The 25,411-nt window shown below is 35.3% G+C and overlaps 1 protein-coding gene across 2 annotated transcripts; it reads left to right on the top strand.

Annotated features, from left to right (window-relative positions):
• LOC107646148 (ion channel CASTOR) lies at nucleotides 1,582–7,904 on the top strand. Of its 2 annotated transcripts, XM_016350342.2 has the most exons (12): nucleotides 1,582–2,047; nucleotides 2,142–2,216; nucleotides 2,318–2,926; nucleotides 3,119–3,301; nucleotides 3,599–3,658; nucleotides 3,733–3,936; nucleotides 4,693–4,941; nucleotides 5,151–5,249; nucleotides 5,717–5,911; nucleotides 6,118–6,210; nucleotides 6,810–7,073; nucleotides 7,241–7,904. In XM_016350342.2, the coding sequence occupies exons 1-12, from the start codon at nucleotides 1,715–1,717 to the stop codon at nucleotides 7,457–7,459; spliced, it is 2,583 nt and encodes an 860-aa protein (XP_016205828.1). In that variant the 5' UTR covers nucleotides 1,582–1,714; the 3' UTR covers nucleotides 7,460–7,904. The 2 variants fall into 2 exon arrangements, with proteins under 2 accessions (XP_016205828.1, XP_020959891.1); XM_021104232.1 differs by lacking the exon at nucleotides 4,693–4,941.

Below are 25,411 nucleotides of genomic sequence, written 5' to 3'. Positions count from 1 at the left end.
AGTCGAATTTATATATTTTGTTAGCTTAAATTTATGAGTTGGTATGAGACTTTTTCTTGAATAAATTTAAAGAGTAGTTTAATAATCTATATGATGAAAAGAAAGAAGAGAAAAAAGGAGATTTTTTTAGTGATTTTCTTTCTACCAGAAAATAATATCATAAATTCGTAAAAATTATATGTACAATATAAAGTTAATATTTAGATTAATTTTTAAAGTTACACTTGTATCTCAATTTAGTTTTTTAATTTAATATTTGTGATTCACGTTAATCTTAAATTCTGCTTTTGTCATAATAAAACCAATATGAAATAGACAGATTATTATCACACTGAATTCTCTAATTATTATCTAATATGATAATTGAAAGTTTTTATTTTAACTTTTTTTTAAAAAGCCTTTAAAACACTTAAATGAGATTAGTTTTAGGATTTAAAAGTCTTCATATAAAAAAAATTAAGGTAAATCCTGCGTAACAGCCGTTAGCACGCCGCTAACATTTTCACCAGCACACCAAATAAAATAATTGAAATTTTAAAAATTAGATTAAAATATAAATATAATCTATTAAAATTACTTTTTTAATATTCACCTAGTTCAGAAACTAAAATTACAAACAACAATAGTGTCAAAAAAATAGCCCGCAATGAGAGATAAAAAAAAGGGTAAAGAATATTTTTTATCACTGAAGTTTGGCAAAAGTTTTAAAAATATCCCTAGATTTTATTTTGTTTCAATTTTGTCCCAAAAGTTTTCGATTTGCATCAAATATACCCTCAACGACTAAATTTTCAAAAAATTTAAGACTAATCTAACAATAATACATGAAAATTATGCTTGATTTGCTTGTGTTGAGGATTGTTCTTATAATATTATTGTTGAATTAATCTTAAATTTTTTAAAAAATTAGCTGTTAAGGATATATTTGATGCAAATCGAAAACTTTTGTGATAAAATTGAAACAAAATAAAACTTAGGAATATTTTTAAAACTTTTGTCAAACTTCAGAGACAAAAAATATACTTTACCCTATTATATTCAAAATATATCTATCATATATATACCGTAACTCAACAAAATATTCCGTACCTGATAGGTTATGTCGTTGTGGTTCAATAGTTAAGACATGTCAAGGGTATACCTATCAAGTTCTTCTCCTCTGCAATTACAAAAAGGCCTATCTATAAAATAAGTTAAATTACTTTACACAAACTTTAATATTCAGAAAGGTCACATGAGTTTTTTTTAATCCTCGTAATATTTTATAGTGATTTTTAATTTTAGTTGTTGTAAAAAAAAGTTAAAACAAATAAAATAAAATAAAAAAAAATATTTGTGTATACTCACGTCTAACTTGTTTATTTCCGTTAATAATTAACAAAAGGCCGGCTGACATATTATATTAAAATAAATTTTAGAAAACCAACAGTTTCAATAAAAAAAATTAATTGGTATTAATTTAAACTAAAATATTATATCCACACCAAAATTGAACTACTATATATTTTTTATAAATACATATACTAATTAATTTGTTTTTTTTAATACGTACTAGTTAATTTTGGTGGAGAGCTTACGTACTTGTTTGTTTTATTAGTTTTTGACTTGTTTGTGATGGGAGGCTTGGCAGTTGGCACTGGGCAGCAGCCAAAGCAGCAGTGTATCACCAACATAATGTCAACGATGGACTAATGGACAGGTTGTAATTTCGAATATGTCCCTTGATTCGGAGACCTCGACTGCCGCCACGTCCGGCAGAGATTGGTTCTTCCCGTCACCGTCGTTCTTTCGCTCTTCTTCTTCGCAATACGGCCGTCGATTCTACTCAAACCCAAAGCCTTCCTCCTCTCATCCGATCTCTAATCGGCCCCCGGCAGCGTCAGCCTCAGGCATCCGTCATCGCCGGAGAGTCAAATTCGCTCGGAATCCGACTCCCGCCCCCACTCTCGCTCCCACTCAGGAGCTACCACAGATATCCGATGCCAAAAATGCTTCCAAACACAACCTCTCTTTCCTTTCTCAATTTCGTTGCCACTTCGCACTCGCGGTAAGTAGCTGCTCAACCTTCTCTTTATCCATTCATCTATCTATCTATGTGTTTCGTTTGTTATAACTTCAACAATCGCGTGGTGTGGGAGCAGACGTTGACAATTGCTGCTTTATTGTTGCTGCTACTCAGAAATATGCATCTTCAGAGCCAAGTCAAAAAGCTGCAGGCAATTCTTGTTCTCTATAATGCTACATATATGCTCATTCTTTTCTGCTTAATCAAACTTTTATCCTTAATCATCTTCATTTACTTTTTTTTCTTTCGTAGGGTGAGATTCTCAACCTCAACCTCAGGTTACGTGCATTCCATGAGTTGGACTCCATGAACATTACGAGTTCCACATTACTGGGCGATCATTTTTCAAGTGAAAACTTGAGAAGAAATCTATCTCTCTTTTTCTCTTTTACACTTCTATTCATCCCCATTTTTATTTTCAAGTATATAGACTACGTATCAAAATCAAGATTTTCTGACAATATATCAGAACAAGTTTCACTAAACAAGCAAATAGCATACCGAGTTGATGTATTTTTATCAGTTCATCCTTATGCTAAGCCACTTGTGCTGTTAGTTGCAACATTACTGCTAATTTTACTAGGAGGATTGGCCCTTTTTGGGGTAACTACTGAGGATCTCGCTCACTGTCTTTGGCTATCTTGGACCTATGTTGCTGATTCTGGCAATCATGCTAGCTCCCAAGGATCTGGTCCGAGGTTAGTTGCGGTTTCAATTAGTTTTGGTGGGATGCTTATATTTGCAATGATGCTTGGACTTGTCTCTGATGCCATTTCTGAGAAGTTCGACTCACTGAGGAAAGGAAAAAGTGAGGTAGTTGAGCAAAATCATACTTTGATTCTTGGCTGGAGTGATAAATTGGTAAGATTCTGGAGTTAATTTCTACCGGATTTCATTGTAGTAATGAATTATTCGTTAAAAACAAAACAATTCAAACATATATATGTCAGCTGTTTATTTATTTATTTACTTTTATCAAGATTTTGTGCATCTCCGTTTGGATATTTTAATTTCTCATGTATCTGAACCACAATAATATGATTGGGTGTGCAGGGTTCATTACTAAATCAACTTGCCATAGCCAATGAGAGCCTGGGTGGAGGAACTGTTGTAGTGATGGCTGAGCGAGACAAAGAAGAAATGGAGCTTGACATTGCAAAAATGGAGTTTGATTTCAAAGGAACATCCGTCATATGCAGAACTGGGAGCCCACTGATTCTGGCTGATCTTAAAAAGGTATATGATTCTTCTTTATATTTTCATTTGGAATTGTTATTTCCTGTTGGTCTAGTTTGATATATGAATTCTAACATTTACCAACATATTAAGAGTGTAAACCAACCTCAAGTATCCATGTTGATCCATGTCTCACCAATTTCTGTTGAGGTCTGGCCAAGGAATTATTAAGGAAAGGGAATACCTTTCTTTAAGATGGCTATTTGTCTTAGTTTTACATGTTTTAGATAATTAAATGAGTTCATTGTTTCTTTTAGGTCTCTTTTCCCGCTTGAGCTCACACTATGTGATCTACAGGTATCTGTTTCAAAGGCGCGTGCAATAATTGTCCTTGCTGAAGATGGGAATGCTGATCAGGTCAGATTGAGTGAAATCCACTACAGGTATTAATAAGAAGGGACAACCATTAACTTGCTTTTAATCTGGTGCAGAGTGATGCACGTGCTTTGAGAACAGTCTTAAGCTTAACTGGAGTCAAAGAACGATTAAGAGGGCACATAGTGGTCGAATTGAGTGACCTGGACAATGAGGTCCTTGTTAAACTTGTTGGGGGTGATCTTGTTGAAACTGTTGTAGCTCATGATGTCATTGGCCGCTTGATGATTCAATGTGCCCGGCAGCCTGGTCTTGCACAGGTCATAGTCTACTACTTTTCATGATAAAATTTTAGTTATATGATGCATAAGGTTAATCTAGTTTGTTTTTTGCTTACTTTTTTTGTTAAAATCTTTTTAATAGAAAAAAAAAATTGTTTGCAAGCCTATGATTAGTTTATAGACCTGATTGGAAAAACTATTATGAGAAAATTGAATGTGTGTTATATGATGTTTAAAATTGTATAAATGATCTACAATATATCGTACTGCAATTATCACCCACTAATTGGTAGATACTAATTTGCTTAAACTGTTACAAGTCACATCTTATCGTATACGATAAATATGAACATATTGAGCCTATTTGGTTGAGCTTTGCCTTTTATGAAAAATACTAATTCAAAATCGGAAGTAGAAGTATTTTCTATAATAAGTAAGAGTTGTTAAATTCTTTGGATGTAAATAACATAGAAGTACCTTTTTTTTCTTTCAAAAAGTTACAATTAAGTATAGGGAGAGAATGAATATGCAAACTACATTGTGGTTGATAGTTTACATTTACAAATTACAATGTATCATGTATCATTTATATTATTTTAGGCTTCTTCGCTATATTGAGATTTTTTTTATAGGATGATGTTGTTTTTATGACTTCCGTATGGTATGTTCTCTTAGTTTCCATTACAGATCAGTTTGTGATGATATTATGACTCTATCCCTTTTATGATATCTCCTCTATAATAAAGTTTAACCTGCTAGTAAGTGAAATGCAAACTTGTGGGCTTTCATTGTCAGATATGGGAAGATATACTTGGATTTGAAAATTGTGAGTTCTACATCAAAAGATGGCCACAGTTGGATGGAATGCAATTTGAAGATGTATTAATCAGCTTTCCTGCTGCAATTCCTTGTGGGATCAAAGCTGCAACATATGGTGGTAAAATTATTTTGAATCCAGATGACTCCTATGTTTTACAAGAAGGGGACGAAGTTCTGGTTATTGCAGAGGATGATGATACTTATGCCCCAGCGTCCTTGCCTATGGTGCTTTGTGAACTCTTAAGCATGACAGAACTGATAATATAAAAAATGGAATTCATTTTTTTGTTTTGTTTGTTAAGGTCTAATAATGAGCATTTCACAGACTGCTCAAAGAATAGTCCTAGCCCAAGAAGTCAATAATATTATATTTTGCAGATGGATGAGAACACCAAATGATATGGTTCCTTAACTCCATTCCTTGTTGATATCAGGTTTGGAAGGGAAGCTTACCGAAGGACTTTGTTTATCCAAAGTCTCCTGAAAGAATACTTTTTTGCGGTTGGAGGCGTGATATGGAGGACATGATCATGGTAATTCTATTTTTGGTTTAGGAACCTTTTCAAACTCATCACTTGGTTGTGACGAATTGAACTATTTTTGTGAGATTACTGTTACATGTTGATTGCTGACAGAGAATTTAGTGTTAAAATGGGTCAATCATCTTGCTGAATAGGTTTCTTGCGAAACTGCATACTTGAATGCCCTTAAAACTGACATTGATTTACATGATTCCAACATTAAAGGATGTGCCATGTTTGTCATCAATCATACCATGTTTTTATTTGTTTGAATTAATGTTCTTATTATGTTAGTAGTCTTATGTTAATAATCTATTCAGCTAGGCTTGTACAGTTTCACTACACTAGTACTTGATCCAGATTAATAAGTGCCGCTTGTCTGTATCTAAGATTTTAATATAAACATCTCTACGTATTATTTTTTATGAGCTATTATACTTTCTTATTTTGGTTGTCCAAATTCTCTCTGTTCCTTCTAGGTTTTGGATGCATCTCTAGCACATGGTTCAGAGCTCTGGATGTTCAATGATGTTCCTGAAAAAGAGAGGGAAAAGAAACTAACTGAGGGCAGCCTTGACATAAATCGGTTGGAAAATATATCTCTGGTTAATCGTGAGGGGAATGCTGTGATACGTCGTCACTTAGAAAGTCTTCCATTGGAATCATTTGATTCTGTATGTGACATTTATGAAATTCCTTTTTAGGCATTATTACTACATGTTATCCAGTAGAGATAATTATGGTAGTAGCATGTAGCTAGTGCAAGTAGGGTTAAAGTTATGCTATCATATATGGTGTTAGTTTTTAAATTGTGTCTATATAATTATGCCAATGCTATTTAATTATGTTGGCAACTTATTTTAGTTTCTGGCATTTGTAGATATTAATTTTGGCTGATGAATCTGTAGAAGATTCAGCAATTCAAGCTGACTCCAGATCTCTTGCCACGCTACTTTTAATCCGCGACATACAAGTGAGTATAGAGTATGGAGCTTTTTGCTACTCAACAAGCATTCTTGTCCTTAAACTGTAGACATAATGCACAGAGCTGTTAAGCTAAAGCAATAATAACATCTAAACATATTAATATGTAGGATTACATGATCGGATATTTTGGCAGAATTCCATTATTTGTTCTATATGGTTTTGTCTTGTGGCAATGCTGCCCACGATGTCAGATATCAAACTCCCATGATGCAGCATGTAGTCCACATTGTCCCATTAAATTGCTTTTAGTTCAGTATATTTATAATTGGATCATCATGTGTGGCTTCCTTTTTTTAAGTGTTACAACCATTATTGCTCAAGTTCTTTGGTTTGTATTCTAAGTCTAATTGGTTGAAAGAATTATAATTTTCTTCTTACTAAATTCAGAGGCTTTAGGATTCATCTACAAGGTAAAATTTCATGGTAGATGGTAATGTTAAGTTTTTTCTATTCTCTAGTGTCTTAGGCTAAAAAGTAATACTAGAATTTTCTGGGGAACTCCTCTGTCTTAGACTAATACTAGAATATTTAGTTATCTTTTCTTTAATGTTTTGTATCTAAAAAGTATGTATGTTTTGAGTTCAGGCTAGACGTCTTCCTTATGAAGCTATGGCCAGTCAAGCTCATGGAGGAAGCTTCTCAAAAGGCTCATGGATTGGGGAAATGAAGCAGGCTTCGGATAAAACAGTTATAATAAGCGAAATTTTGGATCCTAGGACAAAAAATTTGTTATCTATGTCAAAGATTAGTGATTACGTTTTATCAAATGAACTTGTCAGCATGGCTTTAGCCATGGTTGCAGAAGATCGGCAAATAAATGATGTATTGGAAGAGCTCTTTGCAGAGGAGGTACTGTTCTTATAGCAAGAACTGATAAACTAGTTATTTGATATTAGAGGAGCAAAAAGAGCAAGTTTTTTTAATTAATTAATTGTAAATGCGATATTATAATTTTTTGTTTTTAAATTACTTCAGTCTTTGATAGTTTAATCATTTCTTTTCTGGATCTTTATCAGGGAAATGAGATGCACATAAGGCAAGCAGATCTCTACCTCCGTGATGGTGAGGAATTAAGTTTTTATGAAATAATGTTACGAGCTCGGCAGAGAAGAGAGATAGTGATAGGGTACCGTTCAGTGAATGCAGAAAGGGCTGTTATTAACCCCCCAGCGAAAACTGAAAGACGAAAGTGGTCATTGAAGGATGTCTTTGTGGTCATTACTGAAAAGGAATGAGTTATTTGTCATTTGTGGGCAAGGCAAACGTGTATGTTATCCACACTGTTGATCTTGGAATTCTAAAGTGCTCTTGAATGCTCTGGAAAATGAAAAGAATCGCTTATTTGAAAAATGCTGATATATACTATACCAGTTCTGAAGTCTTGTGGAAAACACTTGTTTGCCCGAATAGTTGGTGCTTTTTGGTGCATTTTCATATGCCCGACTAAATTCTCTTGTAATGTCTTTATTTATTCATTTATTTTTATTTCAGATACTTCATCTAATGTGTTTTAAGTAGTCGTCTTGGTATTACTTCTAGGAGAACATTGTGGCTTTCTGAAATTGTTTGGAAGCCGTATATTTTGGTAATATGAAGGTAAGGTATCCTTTTTAGTTTTTATTAGTAGTTTCGCATTGCAATGGATTGCTTGAACCAATGCAAAAGTTTAGTTATCCAGTAGCATACTTTTTATACAATCTTCATAAAGATGATTGTTTTACTATTTATGGAGTTCTTGTGTGAAGTAAAACGGAAAAAAAATAAACAGTATACGTATTATTTAAAAGAACAGTGTGAAAATTTGTAACTATGGATTTTGTTATCCTACACTCATCATGAGAATTAGGAAGGCAAACATCTTCCATATTTTTACCCAACTTATCTTCAAATATGTAACCAAAATATTTTAAATTATTTACTAAGTTTATAGGCATACTTAAGATTATTGAGATAAAAACGTGGTATGGGTGAAAAATTGTTCTTCAATGCTGGAATCTATTAAAAAGAATATATATAATTAAAACTTTACAATTTTTACCAACTTCATAGGGACGGTTAAAATTAAATATTATTTGAGATAAAAATTAAAATTTATTCTAAATACAACCTACTATCTAAAAGGTCTAAATTTTTTTAGATGTAACCTATGGTCTAAAAAATCTAATTTCCACTCTTTGGACTCTTTTAAGGCCCACATATTTTTGGATCAGTTCCGTGCAGCTTGATACCGTCTTAATAGCTTTTCGAATTCATCCTCAAATTTATAACTACCCTCAAAGATTTAAGATCTAATAATTATCCAGCTAGTGCTATATAAAGAGGAGCATTCAACTCTTTCAGATATGGAATCCATCCTACTAACCTTGCATCTAAGATACCCACTAACTTGAGCGTTAGAGTATCTTTACAAGTCACTACCCCCTCTTTTTGTTGACGTTGCTTGGCAGCCATCTGTGGACCGAGAAACCAAATTGATGGTTATCAGTGGCTAAGAGAAGGGGGGTTGAATCTTAGCCCCCTTTTTACTTGATAATGCTTGCTGACTTTTGAAACCAATCTTGGAAACCTTTTGTCTTTTTATCTCATGATTAGCCACGAGACTTTTTCTTTTGTCTCGTCCCCAGCCACGAGACTTTTCTTTTTGTCTTGTCACTTGACACGAGATATTTTTGATTTTTGCTCCTGTGTAGTAGAAACAGAAATGGAGTAGAGAAGAGAGAAAATTGCACCCAGATATATCCTGGTTCAGCTGCTAAGTGCAGTGCAGCCTACATCCAGTCTCAATCACAAACATGATGGAATTTCACTATAATCTTCCTGATTACAGACTGTAAAGTGCTAACCCAACTTACAAGGGGATTCCCACAGAATCATGAAACACAACACAGATGTACAAAGGAACTCTAAGGACATCTATGGCTTTTTCTCTTAATTTTGTACTCTCTGCCTCTTTCCACTCTATGGCTTTTTCATTACAAACCTCACTGTTTACCTTTTTCCATGAGACTCAAGACATGACAAAATTAAACAAAAAAATTACAAAATGAAAAACATTGAAGGAGAAGAGGAAACTATTAGCTCAGGTAGCTCTGAGAACACTGTGCCTTGCACTCTCAAACTTTCTCCTTGAATCAAACCCTGACTGTTCACCCTTACTTATAGGGAGAAGCCTCCAAGGTTGAAACCAATAAACCTAGCCAACTCCTTCTTCTCCAAGTAACAAAACTGGTTCGGCCAGAGAGAGAGAAGAGATAATCCATGCAATAACCAACATGCAATTACCTCTGGTCCTTCTTTGGTCATCACTCTTCATCAATCTAAGCTCTCCATCCTTAGCTTGCTCTCCAAGATGGATTTCTGGCCCTTGATGCCTCATGATGATGATGACTTCTTCTGCTCCACTTTTGCTTCCTTCCTCACGTAGCCACCCTAGCTACCTTCTGTGATGAGTGAACTCAAAAGTAGTGACAAGCCATCTCCTCCAAGATCTTCTCTTTGCTGGCCGAATCTCCTTCTCCATTTTTGGTATGGAGGAGCCAAGATCTCATCACCATATCTTTCCTTTCATGGTTGCAGATCTTAGCCACTACATTTTTTATATTTTCTTGCTATCATTATGATGGCCTTTAGACGTGCCTTTCCTTCTTTTCGGTAGCTCAATGTAGCTTCCGTGGCTTGCTGTGTAATGACCGAAGAGAAGAAAGAATGAGAGAGAAGAAACAAATGAAAGAGAAGCAATTAAATGAATTAGTCAAAATGAGTGGAAAAAGTTGCTTTTACTTCCCTTGCTTGAGTGGCGTGTTGCATCAACAAATCAATCATGACACTCACACACTCTCTCATTTATGTTTCCAATGCATGTATTAATTCTCTTCAATAAAGCTTTGAGTTCCATTACATGCTTAAAGAAGAGATCCGTTGAAGGCCTTAGCAAATGATAACATTTGCTTTCCTAATGAATTTATTTTCGGATCATGCATTGGGGGAACAATTTTGGGCTTGTATCAATAATGAGTAAAGCTGGCCCAATTAAACAAAATATAGTTTCAGCCACAATAATTTAACATCAAGGCTGAATGAGAATTATTCCAATGGACTTGCTTAAATATTATGTTGTTCATAAAGGAATCTGCACAGCAAAAATTATTACAATTAATATACTTTAATAAAAAATAATTTAATAATTTTGCTGGTAATAATGTTTGATCATCATCAATTTAAATTAGAGTTTTCCAAACTCATCAATCTCTCCCTTGATGACAAACATTATTAAAATTGAAATGGAAAGAAATTTAAAGATTAGAGTATAGAGTACTCCCTTTGAAGATTTGTTTTTCTCCCCCTTTCAAATTGTCACAAGACTCCCCCTTAATATTTGCCATTCTTATCAAGGGAAGCACTAACATGTAACAGTTTTAATCAAGCTCAAAGTAACAATGTTATTCAACATATTAATTTTGAAATGTTGAATGCTTGATTTATGAGCAGAGTTGGATTGATAATCAAAACTCATTTGTTATCATAAATTGATTTTCTGCTCAAACTTTACACACATCAATTGAGTACAAAGAAAAAAAATGATGTTTAAAAGATTTTCAAATATTTTCCAGTCAAGATATCAGAGCAATATTATTATGGCAAGGAAAATATTTTTGGAACACATATGATCACATGGCAGCTTTTAGATTTTACATATCAAAGTTTAAAGGAACTGCCAAAAAAATTATCAAGCCAGCATGTTTACCAAGATGAATCAGAATATTCTTATTTCAATAGAGGCATGCATATTCATCAAGATGACTCAACAACTAGGCATTCATATAATCAAAACAAATGCATTGCCAAACATCATAAACCAAATGCATTTCCAGCAGTAGTAATCACAGTGAAACAAATCAAATATTATTAACATGTATCCTTTTAACAAGGGTGATCATGAATTTTCAAACGAAAATTTCCTCCACAAATCAAATATTATCAACATGTATCCTTTTAACAAGGGTGATAATGAATTTTCAAACGAAAATATCCTCTCCTGTTCCCCTGTTCATCCCCTATTTTTCATTTCAATTTTCAACACTTTCTCCCCCTTTTGTCATCAAAGGGGCACCTGCAAGAAGATTTAACATGAAAACAGAATATGCAAAATATAACCCAAAAGTGTCTACAAAGTATCGCAGAGTTATTGTTCCAACGGAAACAAGCCAAAACAAAGTACCAAATTGAGCCTAAGTGTGCCAATATCAAACAGTAAACATAAGTTTAATCATCAGAGAGATTAAAGTCAGATCCCTCGGCCCCTGCTTCACTACCCACTTCATCATCCAGGCTTTCTAGCATTAGACCGACCCTTTCTTGGCATTTCTTCCAGGCAGACTCATTTTCATATGCAAGTTTGCGTGCAGACTCATGAAATTGAACCATGAGATCGGACATGTTTGAGAATTCTATGAGAATGTCTCGGAGGGAATCGGTCGCCTTTGAGGATTTTGGCCGGCTTTCAAAATCATCATCCGAAGCCATAGATTTCTTTCCCTTTTTAACAGCGCCGCCTCCTTTGATCATAGAGACTTTGTTTTCTACATCCTCATTTGTTAAATCTACCTTAAAGTACTCAAAGATGCATGTGAGAAACATTCCATAAGGTAAATTAGCCTTTTTTGTACTCTTTACAGACTCCCACATATGTCTAATCATGAGATAACTAAATGAAATAGAAGATGAAGTAACGAGAACAAATATTATGAGACAATCAGATACGGTTATCCTGTTATGAGAGCCACTCTATGGGGTAAGAATGTGAGTTATGATGCGGTGCAGTAGTGAGTTGGTTGGTCCAAGAGCCTTGTGAGTAGGAACGGTGCCGTCTAGTCCAAGAGCTTGATTAAAACTTTTACAGGTTAGTGCTTCCCTTGATAATAATGGCAAATATTAAGGGGGAGTCTTGTGACAATTTGAAAGTAGGATACCATAATCTAAAATTACAAGTCCCCTTAATGTATCTAATGATGCATTTAACAGCCGTAAGATGGGATTCTTTTGGTTGAGATTGAAACCTTGAGCAAACACCCACACTTTGGACAATATCCGGTCTAGAGGAGGTAAGGTACATAAGTGAACCTATCATTCCTCTATACCTTGTTTCATCCACATCTTGGCCATCATCATCCTTTTCAAGTTTTGTGTTAGGGTGCATTGGTGTACCCATTGGTTTGGAATTTTCTAGGCCAAACTTTTTGATAAGTTCTTTTGCATATTTTTCTTGGTGAATAAAAGTACCACTAGGAGTTTGTTTGATTTGGAGACCAAGAAAGAAAGTTAGCTCTCCCATGAAACTCATCTCAAACTCACTAGTCATAAGTTTTCCAAACTCTTCACACAAGGATACGTTGGCCGATCCAAATACAATGTCATCAACATAAACTTGAACAAGGAGTATATCATCATTAGATGCTTTAATAAATAAAGTAGTGTCGGTGGTACCCTTTGAAATTGATTTTCCAACAAGAAAGCACTAAGCCTTTCATACCAAGCTCTTGGAGCTTGTCTAAGACCATAAAGAGCCTTAGATAGTTTAAAAACATGATTTGGGAAATCTTTATGTTCAAAACCGGGGTGTTGAGCCACATACACTTCTCTATCAATAAATCCATTAAGGAAAGCACATTTAACATCCATTTGAAACATTTTGAAACCTTTATGGGTAGCATAGGCAAGAAGCAACCTAATTGCTTCCATTCTAGCTACCGGAGCAAAAGACTCATCAAAATCTATACCCTCTTCTTGATCGTAACCTTGGGCCACTAATCTAGCCTTGTTACGAACAACTTGTCCATCCTCACCAAGTTTATTTTTAAACACCCACTTAGTACTCGTAACTTTCTTACCATCCGGATGAGGTACTAGTGTCCAAACCTCATTCTTGTCGAATTGAGCAAGCTCTTCTTGCATTGCTTTGACCCAAGATGGATCTTCAAGAGCTTGTTTGACATTGTTGGGCTCCATTTGTGACAAGAGGGCAAAATTACTTGGTTCGGATTGCCTTTTGGTGGAGGATCTTATTGTTACTCCTTGAGAGGGATCACCAATCATGAAGTCATGAGGATAACCCCTCATAGACTTCCATTCTCTAGGCTTCCAAAGTGGTGTTGAGCTTTGATGAGTTTATGGTGGTCTCACTGTTTCAGTTTCTCGTGTCTGCTCAGGAGATAAAATGAAAATGTCTCCTCCAATCTGACGAGACAAAACTGGATTGGCAGATTCTTCATTTTGAGCAGATTTGGGATTTTCTTTACTTGTTCCAGCATCTTTACCATATGAATTATTATCTATCACAACACTGGGAATTAAATTAGAATCACAAAAAGTAACATGTATGGATTCCTCTATGGTTCTATGCTCTTTGAGATAAACTCTATATGCCTTGCTTGTGGTGGAATATCCAACAAACATTCCTTCATAGGATTTTGGATCAAATTTTCTAAGGTTTTCTTTATTGTTAAGTACAAAGCATTTGCATCCAAAAACATAAAAGTACTTAAGATTTGGAGGGGTTCCTTTCCATAGCTCATAAGGGGTTTTCTTCAACCCTTTTCTAATGATTGTCCTATTCAAAATGTAACAAGCTGTATTCACAGCTTCAGCTCATAAAAATTTAGGAATCTCATTCTCACAAAGCATAGCCCTAGTCATCTCTTGAAGGCTCCTATTCCTTCTTTCAACCACCCATTTTGTTGGGGGGTTCTAGGACATGAAAAGTTATGAGAAATTCCTAAGTCATCACAAAATTTTTCAAAATCTTGGTTTTCAAATTCTCTTCCGTGATCACTTCTTAAATGAGCAATTTTTAAATCCTTTTCATTTTGAATTTTCTTGCAAAGAGTGGAAAAGGCATGGAAAGCATCATTTTTATGAGCAAGAAAAAGTACCCAACCAAATCTAGAGTAATCATCTACCACCACAAGACCATAGTGTTTACCTCCTAAGCTTTGAGTTCTTGTTGGACCAAAAAGATCAATATGTAACATCTCTAATGGCCTTTTGGTTGAAATTCCATCTTTTGGTTTAAAGGAGGATTTTACTTGTTTGCCCAATTGACAAGCATCACAAGCAAGATCCTTATCAAATTTGATATTTGGAATTTCTCTAACCAGATTTTTCTTAACAAGCTTAGAAATTTGGTACATGCTTTGCATGACCCAACTTTCTATGCCATAGCCATTTTTCAGATTCAAGAGATGTAAAACATGTCACATTTTGTTCTTTCAAGTCCTCAAGAGTTAATCCATACACATTATTGCATCTTTTAGCTTCAAATAAAATATCCCCAGTTTTCTCACAAACAACCAAACATACAAACTTCTTAAAAATAACTTCAAAACCTAAATCACACAATTGGCTAACACTAAGTAGATTATGTTTCAAACCATTCACAAGAAGGACATTATTTATACAAGATGAAAATTTTTTACCAACTTTCCCAACAGCCACTATTTTTCCTTTTGCATCATCACCGAAAGTGACAAGTCCTCCATCATATTCATCAAGCTTTATGAAGAAGGTTGTCTTTTCGGTCATATGCCTAGAGCATCCGCTATCCATATACCACATAATTCTCTTTTCGTTTGGATGCTAGGCATACCTACAAAACAAGCTTAAGTGACCTCAGGTATCCAAATCTTCTTGGATCCTTTTACGTTAAACCATCTCCTATGTCCTAAGCCATTGTAATAAAAAACAACTTTATAAACTTTATCACCAATCATTCTTTCACCAAAAAAATATTGAATAGGAAAGTGTCCATTTCGATTGCATAGTCTACAAAATCTTGGAGTTGCTGTTTTGTTAAAGTAGGTGGGGTCTTGAAATCTTGTATCATTAGAGGATGAAGCAAAGTTTTCAAAATGAGATTTTTCAGCAGATTTATAAAACCCCAGCCCAGCCTTATCATAAAGAGGTTTTTGACTAGCCAAGATTTGATTAAGATTTTCAAAACTTTGAGTGAACTTGGCTAAGTCTTCCTTAAACCTTTTAACCTCTTTAAGCAACTCTTCATTTCTTTTAAAACAATCTACATATGCAAGAACGGAATGATCACTTTCACAGCTCTTAATTTGGGCTTTTAACTGCTTATTTTCGTCAACAAGATCACAAGCAGTTTCGGCCTCCCTTACTTTTTCTTTAAGAAAACTGTTTTCAGCTTTAAGAATGGTGATTTGTTGTTCAAGTTCTTGATTTTCCAACAGGAAGCATCTTATTTTTTCAGAAAGGTGGTCTATCATGAGATGAAGATCTTCAGTGTTAGGGTTATGAAAGACTACCTGATCTATGTGATCTGCCATGAGACAAGGTTGTGACTTGGTCTCGGATTCCTCATCATCATCATTCGAGTCATTTTCCAAATCTTCCCATGAAGCCATCAGTCCCTTCTTCTTTCCTCTTTTTAGCTTCTCTTCCTTCTTTAACTTGGGACAATCAGATTTGAAATGCCTCGTTTCCTTGCAGTTGTAACAAGTTACTTTGCTAAGGTCTTTCTTCATTTTCCTTGAGCTGCTGCCTTTGCCTTTGAGCTTTACCATTTTCCTGAATTTTTTTGCAAACAACACAAATTCATTTTCAGATGAGTTATCACTGGATTCATCATCCAGAGGGTTAGTGACAGATGAAAAAGCTATTCCTTTCTTTTTTGAATCTTTTTTTAAGTAGGTGTTTTCAAAAGCAAGTAAATTTCCTCTCAAATCATCATAAGTCATAGAGTCAAGACCACTACTCTCAGAGATAATTAAAGCTTTTGTTTCCCACTCTTTTGTGAGACATCTCAACACTCTTCTCACTAGTACAAATTCAGGATACTTAATTCCCATAGCATCCAAGCCAACAATAATGGTGTTGAAGCGCTCAAACATCTCATCAATGGATTCTCCTTCCTTCATTGCAAACATTTTGTACTCTCTGTTTAACATATCTATCCTGATCTTTTTCACAATGGTTGTTCCTTCATGAGTAACTAGGAGTGTATCCCAGATTTCCTTTGCTGTTGTGCAACGTGATACCCGTCGGTACTCCTCAAAGCTGATAGCACAGTTGAGCAGATTGATAGCTTTGGCGTTGAGCTCCACCTTTTTTCTATCTTCATCCGTCCAACTTGCTTCTGGTTTAAGAGAGACAACTCCTTCGGCACTTGTAACAGTTGGATATTTAGGGCCTTCCAGGATGATCTTCCAAAGTCTATAATCCACTGCTTGTACAAATATCTTCATCCTCTCCTTCCAATAGGTATAGTTTTTCCCATTGAAGATAGGAGGTCTGTTGCTTGATTGTTCTTCGGTCAGATTGTAGGACACCACATTTGAGCCACTGTGTTCTGCCATGAGGATCTTTACTCCAAGCTGCAAAGCTTGATCTCTTTGAGACCAAGCTCTGATACCAATTGATGGTTATCAGTGGCTAAGAGAAAGGGGGGGTGAATCTTAGCCCCCTTTTTACTTGATAATGCTTGCTGACCTTTGAAACCAATCTTGGAAACCTTTTGTCTTTTTATCTCGTGACTAGCCACGAGACTTTTTCTTTTGTCTCGTCCCCAGCCACGAGACTTTTCTTTTTGTCTCGTCACTTGACACGAGATATTTTTGGTTTTTGCTCCTGTGCAGTAGAAACAGAAATGGAGTAGAGAAGAGAGAAAATTACACCCAGATATATCCTGGTTTAGCTGCTAAGTTCAGTGCAGCCTACATCCAGTCTCAATCACAAACATGATAGAATTTCACTATAATCTTCCTGATTACAGACTGTAAAGTGCTAAACCCAACTTATAAGGGGATTCCCACAGAATCATGAAACACAACACAGATGTACAAAGGAACTCTAAGGACATCTATGGCTTTTTCTTTTAATTTTGCACTCTCTGCCTCTTTCCACTCTATGGCTTTTTCATTACAAACCTCACTGTTTACCTTTTTCCATGAGACTCAAGACATGACAAAATTAAACAGAAAAATTACAAATGAAAAACATTGAAGGAGAAGAGAAAACTGTTAGCTCAGGTAGCTCTGAGAACACTGTGCCTTGCACTCTCAAACTTTCTCCTTGAATCAAACCCTGACTGTTCACCCATACTTATAGGGAGAAGCCTCCAAGGTTGAAACCAATAAACCTAGCCAACTCCTTCTTCTCCAAGTAACAAAACTGGTTCGGCCAGAGAGAGAGAAGAGATAATCCATGCAATAACCAACATGCAATTACCTCTGGTCCTTCTTTGGTCATCACTCTTCATCAATCTAAGCTCTCCATCCTTAGCTTGCTCTCCAAGATGGATTTCTGGCCCTTGATGCCTCATGATGATGATGACTTCTTCTGCTCCACTTTTGCTTCTTTCCTCACGTAGCCACCCAAGCTACCTTCTGTGATGAGTGAACTCAAAAGTAGTGACAAGCCATCTCCTCCAAGATCTTCTCTTTGCTGGCCGAATCTCCTTCTCCATTTTTGGTATGGAGGAGCCAAGATCTCATCACCATATCTTTCCTTTCATGGTTGCAGATCTTAGCCACTATATTTTTTATATTTTCTTGCTATCATTATGATGGCCTTTAGACGTGCCTTTCCTTCTTTTCGGTAGCTCAATGTAGCTTCCGTGGCTTGCTGTGTAATGACCGAAGAGAAGAAAGAATGAGAGAGAAGAAACAAATGAAAGAGAAGCAATTAAATGAATTAGTCAAAATGAGTGGAAAAAGTTGCTTTTACTTCCCTTGCTTGAGTGGCGTGCTGCATCAACAAATCAATCATGACACTCACACACTCTCTCTCATTTATGTTTCCAATGCATGTATTAATTCTCTTCAATAAAGCTTTGAGTTCCATTACATGCTTAAAGAAGAGATCCGTTGAAGGCCTTAGCAAATGATAACATTTGCTTTCCTGATGAATTTATTTTCGGATCATGCATTGGGGGAACAATTTTGGGCTTGTATCAATAATGAGTAAAGCTGGCCCAATTAAACAAAATATAGTTTCAGCCACAATAATTTAACATCAAGGCTGAATGAGAATTATTCTAATGGGCTTGCTTAAATATTATTTTGTTTGGCCCATAAAGGAATCTGCACAGCAAAAATTATTACAATTAACATACTTTAATAAAAAATAATTTAATAATTTTGCTGTTAATAATGTTTGATCATCATCAATTTAAATTAGAGTTTTCCAAACTCATCACAAATAAAAATCCAATGGCCTCTGATCACTCGTATTCATAGAATTTACCAGAAGCCAATGGGGAACACGTCCCCTTGGAGAACTATCAGGCAAATGGTGGACGAATACAGAGTGTGGTGCATACTGAGATGCACCCAATCATCAGCTACGACACAGCTAAAACTCACACTACAAGAAGAATGCTGAATACCGTCGAATTTACTGTCAGATTTAGCGTCGGACATTAGTAGTAGATTTATTGGTGGATTTGGCAATAAATTTGTTGGATAAAAAAAGTACCATCGGATTCGATTTTCTGATGGTAAATTTGCCAGTAATGATTGGAGAGGAAAAAAAAAAGAAAAAATGGCGCGATCATTACCGTTGAATTTACCGGCGGATAAATCCGCCGATAATCCGAATTAGTGCAACGCTGTGTTTTGGTCATTCGCAAAGCAATTTTCCGGTAAAGCCGACAGTAATCTTGCCCTAAATTCAAACCGTGAATCCTCTCCCCCTCATTTTTGAACTACTCTCTCTCTTTCTCTCTCTAACCTTCTCCTCTCTCTCTCTCCCCTTCTGTTCCTCTCCCACAAGCCACCTCCGGCAGTCCTTCCACCAACGTCGACCACTACCAACAACGTTCAAAGACTACGTGGACTTTTGCGCTGTGTTGGTCGCTCTATCACTGCCATTTTTATCGCTCCCGCCACTGTTGCCGTCGCCACTGTTGCACCTCTGTCGCCGTTGCTCCTTGTATCGCCGGAGCTGCCTCCTTCCTCCCTCCAGTTATGTTGTCCTCCTCCTTCTTCCAATTATTTTTTAATTTATTTTAAAAAAAATCCTAATAATACAATCTTGCTGGTTGGTCACCGTCGCCACCACTTCGCTGTCTGTGCTGCCACCACTTCGTCGAAGCTGCCTCCTTCCTCCCTTCAGGTATGTTGTCCTCCTCCTTTTTCTTTTTTTTTTTCTTTTTTTTTTTCAGATTTAGTTCATCTATTAGTTTAGATTTAGGATTTTTTAATTCTATTTTGATTTAGGGATTTTTTTAATTCTATTTTGATAATTTTGTGTTTGAAATTTTGTTTATAATTCTAATTTTGAATTTTGTTTTGATGATTTTGTGTTTATTATTATGATTTCTGTTTATTGTTCTGATATCATGAAGAATAAAAGTGATTATTTCTATATTTTTAAGGGCTTATTACTTAAGTTTTCATTAAAAACGTTGCTAATATATTGAATGTTTGAAAAGTACAAGTCAATTTGGGAGTTTTGAGAATCCTAATTAAGGTTGAGGTTGGTGTGGTTGATTTTTTTGTGTAATTGAATTTTCAATTTGAAAATGATGAGGATCATATCAGAAAGAGTTAGAAATGCCATTAATTATTAGTATTTCTTTAGTTTTTTTATTATTTAGGTAGTGTTTTTTCGTTATTGTTTTTTCAAAGGGGTAGGGTGTTCTTGATAAGAAGACTTATTCCATGAAACTGATAATTTCATTCTTTTCTATTGTACTGCTACTAAATAATGTTATGTGGTTAAAAACTATAGACACTAGAAAGCTGGATTGAATTCATTTGCTACTTAGCACAAACCAAAAAGGTTCCTAAATTAAGATTTCTGCGAAAAAAGAGGTATCTCAGAGATAGAATTTTTTATTTTATTCAAATTTTCTTAGGCAAGGCTATAATGCATTAAAAATTTAACACGGTCTTATATCCTGTTATAAGCATAAACAATATCGTTGTTTTTATTAAGAGGCCATCAAACTATGAAATGATCTATTTATTTAAGTTCGATAAATTTTTTCTCAAGTTTAACATATATATTTTTGTTGTATAAACAGATCATTGATAAAAAGAATAGAGAAAAGGACAAATAGATCCCTAACCTTTTGCCCCGCGGACATTTTTGTCCCTCACCATTGAAAAATACTTTTAAGTCCCTGACCTTCACAAAACTTGGACGGATCAGTCCCTGACGGAGGCATTTGGACGGATCAGTCCCTAACGAAGGCATTTGGACGGAGGGACTGATCCGTCCAAATTTTGTGAAGGTCAGAGACTTAAAAGTATTTTTCAATGGTCAGGGACAAAAATGTCCGCAGGACAAAAGGTTAGGGACCTATTTGTCCTTTTCTCAAAAGAATATAGAGCAATATCAATATTCTACTTACTGCAGGTAATATGCATGAATTACATTTGTATTTTATCATTAAACATTTTATCCACAAGTTTCAAAGTCAGCTTTTTAATATGCATGAATTACGTTTTTTTGTTTATAATTATTTTTTGAATTAATTAGTTGATTGTTGTTAATTGTCTGATTTATTATAAGTCCATTAAACATTTTATTGACTTATTGTTTATTGTTATCAATTTTCTAAGTTTATTATTATCTGCCATCTGTAGTTATTAATTTAATTATTAATTAATAATATATTACCATAGGATTTACAGGAGAAAATCTGATGGTAAAAATTATCAGTGAAAATATTCCGACAGTAATTAGCGGCGAACGAAAAAATCCATCGGTAAACAATTACCGGCAAACTTTATAGCGTCGGATTTATCCCGATGGTCATTACAAGAAAAACGTTGAGTACCGTCAGATTTATTGTCGGATTTAGCATCGCACATTAGCATTGACTTTACCGATAGATTTATGGACATTTTCATGCGGAATTCGTCAAGTCAAATCGTTACAGGAAAATTTTTTATTCTGACGGTCATTACAAGAAAAAATTGGCACGAAATGTACCGTAAGATTTACCGGCGGAAAAATCCGCCAGTGAACCTATTTTAGTGGAACGCTGCGTTTTTGTGACCGCAATGCGTTACCATCGGATTTATCTGCCGGTAAATTCGACGGTAAGAAGTCTTAAAATTGAAAGCGTGAACCCCCTCCCCCTTCATTTTGAATTCTCCTCTCTCTCTCTCTCTAACCCTCTCCTTTCCTCGGCACTCCGTCAGCCCTGCCGCCGCTAGCTCCTTCTGTCGTCGCTGATCCCTTCTGTTGCCGCCTCCTCTCCCCCAATCCTAGGCTCTTTTTGGAAGTTTCAATGTAAAAGCTAAGAAAAACTTAATAGACTAGGTAAGGTCTATGACTCGCTTGAAGGAGGTAGCTCTCAAGTAATGGATTTCTCTAAGGTGCAATCGGGTAGTAAGAAGAAGGACCTTTAACAACGGTGATTTGGTATTACGCTACAACAACATCGGAGCCGCTAGGCCAAGGGAAGGCAAGTTATCACCAAACTAGGAAGGATGATACCAAGTTCGCGAGTCCTACGGAAAGGGAGCATACAAACTCGAGAAACTTGACGATATCAAGATCTCGAGATCCTTGAACGTTGCTAATCTTAAGAGATTTTATTATTAAGGTCAAGTGAACGTCGCTATTCATTTAGCATTTATTTGATTTAGATATATTTCGTTTTTCTTTAACATTTGTTCTTAGTTTTATTTTACCTTGTAAATGGGATTGATTTGCAAATTCATTAATAAGTGGGTACTCTTTCCTCACCTAAGGAACCTGTTAACGACGAAGGAAGGTTTTAACGATGCCCAAGCATTTTATTATTTCATTTCTATTTATCATTCAAATCGGTTCCACGGGAAGTGATTAATCTCAAAGCCATTTTGCCCATAGTAACGGATATCCAACACAATAAAGCGAAAAATGGTAAAGTATACAACTTGGCCAATAGAAACGATAAAAGTGTAGTAACTTAACCAAGAATACAAAATAGTTTCATCGGCCCCTTAGGTAGCAAACAAACATTCTAGACAAATATACAAAGTAGATAAAAGAGAGAAAAATAAACTAAGCTTTTCTCTGGATGGGAATATTAACAATTTGCCCATCCTTTATAATCTTACAAGCGCCAAGAAGTGAGACATCAATATTAGGAGCAAAAAGCAACACATGTGATTTTAGGATATCTTTATTTGTCAAAAAGTACTTTCTTAGCATTCTTCACAATCTCCATGTTCCTCTTTAAACCAGTAGCTACCTCCTCTGCTTCTTTAGCTTTCTTCTTTGCTTCCTTGGCACGACATTCAGCTGTTGAAATCTACAAATGAAGCTCTGTCGGTAAGCCGTTGGATTTTATTTCTGCATCCTTAACCTTCTTTTTAGCATTGATCTTTGCAGTCTCAACAGCCTCTTTCCATGCCTTCAAATTCACAAGATAAGTTTGAGATTGACACAGTTTCCCATCTAGCACGTGAGATTAAGCAAGAATAGGCTTTGCCTTTCGAACAATTGCTGCAGAATGACGTAAGGAACAATAAACCTACTTTGCTTGTGCGGAAAAATCACAATCCAGGAAAAAGTTCTCAGTCTCAGGAAGAAAATGTTCAATTATGAAACCCAGGGAATCAAAACATTTCTACATCACCATTGGAGAGATGTCATCTTTACCCTTACTGTTGCCCCCTACTTTTCTTCCATTTTTTCTTCTTGGGATCAGGGTCTAGGATGACATGCAGGTCGTCATCTTTTCCCGCGCCATGAGATATGTCATGCTGAAGGATAGCGTCAGAAGTTACTTTTCTCGGTAGCATTCTCGTCCTCTTCTTCTTGCTCCACCTCACGAAGGTTGGCCAAAGTCACGTGTCCACCATCCATAGCAACTACAAAAGAAAAATTAGCAAGTTAGAATCATAAGCTTGAAAAATATAAAGACGTCATAGGAAACAGCATGAAAAGAAAAAGTAGAAACCTACCGATGTACTGATGTTTAGCTTCACGGTCACCCATGTCTAGCCAAGGATTAAGGGCACTAGTTCCTCATATCACACAACACATCGGCGACATTCCGACCTACTTAGAACAAACCTTGATACGTGACCTTTATCAAATAGTCAGCCCCAACGTCATAGTTCCTGTAAGTCGGAAACCTCCTCTAACCCTCCCGAGTTAACCGAAAAAAATGTTATCCCCTAGCCATCCTAACCTTAAAGTACTGCTCCTTGAATTCGTGAAATAAATTTTCAAAGAGCCCAAAAATTTTACGATTTTAAACTGCACAAAAGGACATGTACCCTTTATAATGTTTTCCTCCCGATTCGGTATGGTCAAAAGGAAAAAGAATAGGAAAACCTCCAACTCGAAGCAACTAATAGTAGCCTAACTATTAGGATAAAGTTAGGAGGGAGTCACGGAGCAATGGTTAAGGAGGGCAATGACAAAGGGTGAAAACAGGAACCTAATCACCAGTATAGTTAACATGAATTTGTAAACCTACATCCAATCCGGAATGTGCAGGGCCGAGAGATTTATATAGCAAGCACACTCCTGCACGTCTGGGAAGGAAAGGTCATATTGTTCCTCTACAGTACCACCTCCACATATAGCCCCAATTTCTCGAAGCTCTTGCAAATCACCCTCACTGGGCCGTAGAGGGGTTTCCGTCACGTCAGAAGTACACTAATAGTAAGTACTGGGAACTCCTAGGTCAAGAAAAACAAGCCCCCGAGGTTGGAGATTAGGAATCCTTCGTGCAATACCTACAAATGGGAGAACCACCACTATCATAAGCTTAATATTGTACTTCAACAAAGAAGATTAAGCCATTCAATTAGCTATTCCTACTTAAAATAAGACTACTCCACAAATACAATAGTGGTACCCCTTATTTTTACCGGATAATCTTATTATGAAAATCCAAAATTCTCATAGTTGCTTATTAAACTAAGAGCAAAATACAAAAGCAAAAATGTAGCAAGAGAAAATTAGTAGAAAAGGGATAATGAAAAAGGAACAAAATGTACTAGAAACAAATGAGCACAACTTCTTGTGAGCCGTAGAATAGGCAGAATGAAAAAGGGAAGAAAAGAGAAAGAAACAAGACGAAAGTAGAAAGGGAAGATCAATTAAGAAAATGAGCGGTTTTCAAAAGCTATATAACTTTAGCGGGCACGAAGGAAACCAATAGCCTGGGGGGCATGATTGTAATTACACTTGCATTTAGCATTAAAAATTCACTCACATCAACTGATGTGACACCTCCAGAAGCGTGATCAACTGACCACGAGCATATAACCTAGAAGCTTCAGATCAATCGCAGCAGATTCACCATATATAAATTTAATTTAAGCTAAAGTATACTTTTTGTTACTAAAGTTTGCTAAAAGTTTTAAAATATTCTTAAATTTTATTTTGTTTTAATTTTATCCCATATATTTTTTATTTGCATCTTAAATTTTCAAAAAAACTTAGGACTAACGCAGCAATAATGATTGACAACCAAGAGTCAACGATAAAACCACATCTGACTTGTTATGTTAAAGGTTGTCGTTGTAAAGTTGTTGCTAAAATGGTCTTAAACTTCTTGAAAAATTAGCTAACATGGGTACATTTGATACAAATTAAAAGTTTTTAGGACAAAATTGAAACAAAATAAAATTTAGAAATATTTTTGAAATTTTTTTAACAAATTTTAGGAGCGAAAAGTATATACTTTATCCTTTTAATTTAATTTAAAGAGGAGTTTGATCTTTTTCAAAATAAAGATATGAAAAATGTCAATTTCCTCATGTATGTTTGGAGGATAGATAGCGAAATCTCGAAACATTTTTTTGTTTTCCACAGTATTACTGAGCTTGACAAACCAAAGATTAATCTAAAGATTTATCGTTGGCTAATGGATTGCGACATAAACAAGACGAGATTGAAATATCCGATACTTGTTTAAGTAAATCAGCGAACAGACAGCTCAACCATCCTAAGTTGATTAATAAATCAACCAGGGAGGGACTCAGGGGGGGAGGGGACAAGTAGTGGCCTTGGCCCTCTAACAAATTTTAAAAACTCATACTATTATAATAAAGGTATTGTATAGAGTAAAATTTAATAGTATAGTGATAGTAAAAAAAAAGTTACTATTCTTTATGAGGTTTAAATTTTTTTACATATATTTATATTATTTGTATTTTTTATTTAATTTAAAATTTTCTTTTACATTTCTATTATTAATATTAATTTTAACA

This window comes from Arachis ipaensis, chromosome B06 (assembly GCF_000816755.2).
Source record: "Arachis ipaensis cultivar K30076 chromosome B06, Araip1.1, whole genome shotgun sequence".
In the NCBI taxonomy this organism is placed as follows: Eukaryota; Viridiplantae; Streptophyta; class Magnoliopsida; order Fabales; family Fabaceae; genus Arachis; species Arachis ipaensis.
This window is presented reverse-complemented; position numbering and strand designations above follow the sequence as displayed.

Bases quoted from the DNA above. Each gene is read 5' to 3' on its own strand.
- LOC107646148 (XM_016350342.2), top strand. From the start codon at position 1,715: ATGTCCCTTGATTCGGAGACCTCGACTGCCGCCACGTCCGGCAGAGAT. The intron at 2,048-2,141 runs GTAAGTAGCTGC...GTGTGGGAGCAG, and splicing joins GTTGCCACTTCGCACTCGCG to ACGTTGACAATTGCTGCTTT. The intron at 2,927-3,118 runs GTAAGATTCTGG...TTGGGTGTGCAG, and splicing joins TTGGCTGGAGTGATAAATTG to GGTTCATTACTAAATCAACT.